General features: G+C 40.4%; 1 protein-coding gene across 1 annotated transcript in view; it reads right to left on the reverse strand.

The window, feature by feature from the left end:
- PLEKHH1 (pleckstrin homology, MyTH4 and FERM domain containing H1) overlaps positions 1–3442 on the reverse strand; it is a 74509-nt gene extending 71067 nt beyond the window's left edge. The window contains exon 1 of the mRNA XM_044659957.1: positions 3171–3442. Coding sequence (XP_044515892.1) covers positions 3171–3296 — 126 coding nt within the window. The 5' untranslated portion in view covers positions 3297–3442. The remainder of the gene's footprint in view (positions 1–3170) is intronic.
- Positions 3443–4402: the final 960 nt, after the last annotated feature.

The raw sequence follows: 4402 nt of genomic DNA on the forward strand, positions 1-4402 counted from the left end.
AGAGAGAGAGAGAGAGAGAGAGAGAGAGAGAGAAAGGAGGGAGGGAGGGAGGGATGGAGAGACAGAGAGAGAGGAGGGAAGGAGGGATGAGGAGAGAGACAGAGACACACAGAGACAGAGGGAGGGAGGGAAGTGGGGAGAGTGAGAGGGAGAAAGAGAGAGGAAAAAGAGAGGAGGAGAGGAGTGGTGAGGGAAATCCACAGGTAGTTGGGGCCTCTCCTAGAAATGCTATAAAAGGAGGATTTGTTGAGAGGAAGAATACCTTTTTAAAGTGAGATTTATATTGATAATGACTGACTAGTCCTAAGAGGAAAAGCAGAGGTTAATACCCCGGGCTCAGAGGGAAGTCTGAGTTAGTTTCCCAAGGTCAATAGGTAATCTTATACCAACTCCTAGGACAATCTCTTGTTAATTAGGTATTAGGATGTTTCAGGGTGGAGTAGATCTGAAACATTAGGCCTGAAGAACCACTCTAATGACCCAGTAGGAGTCAGGACTTTAAACAAAGAGCTCTTAAACAGAGTTCAAGAAATCCTGGGTTGGGCACATTGGTGCTCAGCATTTTCCATCACTTTTTACTCCAAACTGCACCCATGGGATTCTACTTTTACTGTCAGCATAACTTAAAAGGATGCTCACAATGCCAGATAGGGCAGCAAGAGGGACCCACCTGATAGCTCCCCAATTACTATATGGGATCATCAATTTAGATATGGGAGGGACCTTACAGGTCCTATAGTCTAATTCTTTCATTTTATAGACAAGGAATCTAAAGCTCAGGGAAGTTAAGAGACTCGCCCCAGGTTGTACAGGAAGTTAAGTAAAAGAGGTAAAATTTGAATTTATGCTGATTCTAAGTCCAGCAAGTTGTCCTTTTTTCTAGCATACTGACTTTTTAGCTCCTGCTTGAGACTGGACTCTACTCTATTGCTTGCTGGAGGGAGAAGAGGAGGATTCTACGACAATTTGTATCCTTCTTAACCTCCTAGGCCTACAGATGGTCACATCTAGATTCCAGCAAAGTACCCTATGGCCAGATATTCTTATCTCTGCTCTGAGGTCTTCCCAGGAATCCAGAAGAGTCTTTAGTGGCCTCTGGTTGATTCTGATTTAAGTCTCAGTCTAAGCTTGGACACTATTTACCTGTCATGTGCCCCCTTTCTCCCTCATTCTTTTTTTCCACCTTTGAAAACAAATTACTGGGTATCTCACCTAGGGCAACCATTTGTGTGACCCATGAAATGTTACATATAGCCAGTAACATTATTATTAAGTTAATTCTAAGAGATTAGAAATTTTGACATACATAAAGATATAAACAAATGCTTATAGAAAAAGAGGTTTCTTCAGTTTATTAAACAATATTACATAAATTATTTATTATAATAATTTATGAGCAAGTGATTATCAATAAATAATAAACTGGAGTAAGAACTCCAAACCAATTAATTTTACTAACTAATGAATTGAAATGAAATGAAAACAAAATGAAAATTTACTAATTAATGAATAAATTTACTAACTAATGAAACCTGGATTATCCTACATCCCAGGATATTGAGTTTAAATATGGGAATGAGGCAAGTAGTATGCTGCTAGTGATCTAGAAATGTATAGATCCCAGATCACTTTTTTTTTTCTTTTTTCTTTTAAACCCTTAACTTCTGTGTATTGACTTAGAGGTGGAAGAGTGGTAAGGGTGGGCAATGGGGATCAAGTGACTTGCCCAGGGTCACACAGCTGGGAAGTGTCTGAGGCCGGATTTGAACCTAGGACCTCCCATCTCTAGGCCTGGCTCTCAATCCACTGAGCTACCCAGCTGCCCACCAGATCACTTTGCTACACAGCCATACTGTCTTTGCTCGCCTGATCACTCCTTCCTGAAATGGTCTTTCCACGTTCCCAATCCCAACCTGTTAAAGACTTTCCTCCCTTCATTCAAAGCCCAATTCAGATGTCCATTTTTCTATGAAATCTTCCCTGGCTCTACCAGGTGAGAGTGATCTCTCCCTCCTCAAATTTGTCATATAATTTTGCCTAAATCATTTATTTGTATGTGTCTCACTCTTTTTTATCCCCCACTTCTAGTTTTTGTGGATTTTGTGTGTATATGTATGTGTGCATGTATGTTTGGCTCTTGGAGATAGAAGGAGGGTCCAGATCTGAAAAATGTATGCTTAATTATCTCTTTTAAAAATGATAGATAGCATTTATACAGTGCTTTAGGTTTGCAAAACACTTTTACATATGGGAAAAGAATAGCATCTACATTGTGCTAAGTACTTTTTTTTTTAAAGAAATAACTATCTCATTTGATCCTCACTATAACCTTCAAGTTGATATTACTATTATCCCCACTTTGCAGATGAGGAAACTGAGAAAATTAAAATTTAAGTGACTTGCTCAGGGCCAAACAGTTTATAAGTGTCTGAGAACAAATTTGAACTCAGGTCTTCCTAATTCCAGATCTAATGTTCTAACCACTGTGCCACCAGCTGCCTTTAACATATATTATCTCTTCTGAGTACATAGCAGTGAGTTAGAGGCAGATTTTTAGAATGATAAAAATGGGCCTGGGGACTGCCTCTTTACTCCTTTTATAATAAAAAACACTTTCCATCCTACTCTGCCCCACATGGAGCTAGTGGGCTCCTCTTCCCTGGGGCCTTCAATCAGTCTGAATGATCACATGAGGCATTGTGTAGTGGGAATTCCTTTTCAGGCACGAGTTGGGAAAAATAGCTGTTGAGATAGATCCCTTCTGACTCTTAAAAAAATTGTGATTTGGTGAAGTCTATGCCCATAACAAGGGAACAGTCATTGCTGCCTGGAACCAGGAGAGGCCAAGGAAGATAGGGGGTGCTGCAAATAAAATGCACAGATATATTTGTGCCAGATGAGGAAGCAGGATGGATAACAAAGGAAATTGCTTTGCCATTTTGCCCTTTTTATTCATAGTCCTTGTTTGTTTAGCTTTACATAGTCAGGGAAAAAACCAACCTCTTATTAAATTTCTCTCTTCCTCAATTGTCCCTCTCTAGTTCTCTTCCCTCCTGTCCCCTCTGTTGCAGGAAACTGGCCTCATCTTTCTCTTGGCCTTAGAGACAGATACTCTCTGGCAAACCATCTTTTGGTCTGATTGGTCAGCTCTGTGGCCTTCCATGGCTCACCTTGTCAGCCAGTAGCTTCCGAATCTTGCTGGCCTGAAGACGGAACCGAAACAGCTGGGTCTCCAGGGCAAGGCAACGTTTCTGCCAGTTTACACATGTCCCATTTTCCACCTCAATTTCCGACATGGTGAATGTTAACACTCCTATCTTCTACAATGGAAAGGGGTGCCAAGGAACCCTGGAAACCAGGACACAGAGAAGAAAAGTAAGGGCACATCCAGTTTGGGAAATGTGGAAGAGACCTAGACAAAGAAAAGATGGGAACAGAAGAGAAGATGGGACCCAGGAAAACTCTATAAGGCTTATAAAATCATTCTCAGCCCCAGCTCCCACTGTAACAGCTTCCTATAGCCTGAGAAATCAAAATTCAGTCAGTCAACAAGAATTAAGTGCTTACTAGGTATTAAATGCTGAGGTTACAAAAAAAGACAAAAAACTCTGGTCCTTAACCTCAAGAAGGTCACTTTCTGTTGAGGGAAATGGCATGCAAATCACTGTAGGGACTGTGCATATCGAAGGTAATTTCAGAGGGAAGACACTGGGGTTAGGGTAGAAGAAGGAAGAGATGAGGTTCAAGGGAAGGCCTCCTTCAGAAAAGTAAAAATAGACTCCAGGATTCTGATCAATGTGGTGATTAATAATGACTTCAGAGAACTGACAATGAAGAATGCCTGTCAGAAGAGAGATGGTAGACTAAAGCTACTGAGGGAGGCATATATTTTCAGACATGGTCAATATATTGATTTGTTCCAGCTGTGTGACCCTGGGCAAGTCACTTGACCCCCATTGCCCACCCTTACCACTCTTCCACCTAGGAGCCAATACACAGAAGTTAAGGGTTTAAATATATATATATATATATTGATTTGTTTTACTTAATTTTACTAATTTAGTACAAGGGAAGGTTCCATTGTGGGAGGTGAGGTAGAAAATCACTGGGAAGGGACTGTGGTGTCCAAAAAAATGAATAAAACTTTAAAAAAAAGGATTAAAAATTAAATGTAACAGAATTTTAGCAAAATGATAGATTTCAGATTAGAAGTAGATTTCAGATGAGAGGAAGATGTGGCCCCTTTCCTCCATGAAAGATACTTACTCATTCCCATGAGCTATTAGTTGTCATCATCTTAGTTCTAAAAACAGATTCTGCTCTTTCTTCTAGGCAAGGAAACAGGCCAGAGAATGGCTAGATATTCTGATGCAGAGTCTGGAGAGAGTATCCTATCTTCCTT

Source organism: Gracilinanus agilis, chromosome 2, assembly GCF_016433145.1.
Source record: "Gracilinanus agilis isolate LMUSP501 chromosome 2, AgileGrace, whole genome shotgun sequence".
Taxonomy (NCBI): Eukaryota; Metazoa; Chordata; class Mammalia; order Didelphimorphia; family Didelphidae; genus Gracilinanus; species Gracilinanus agilis.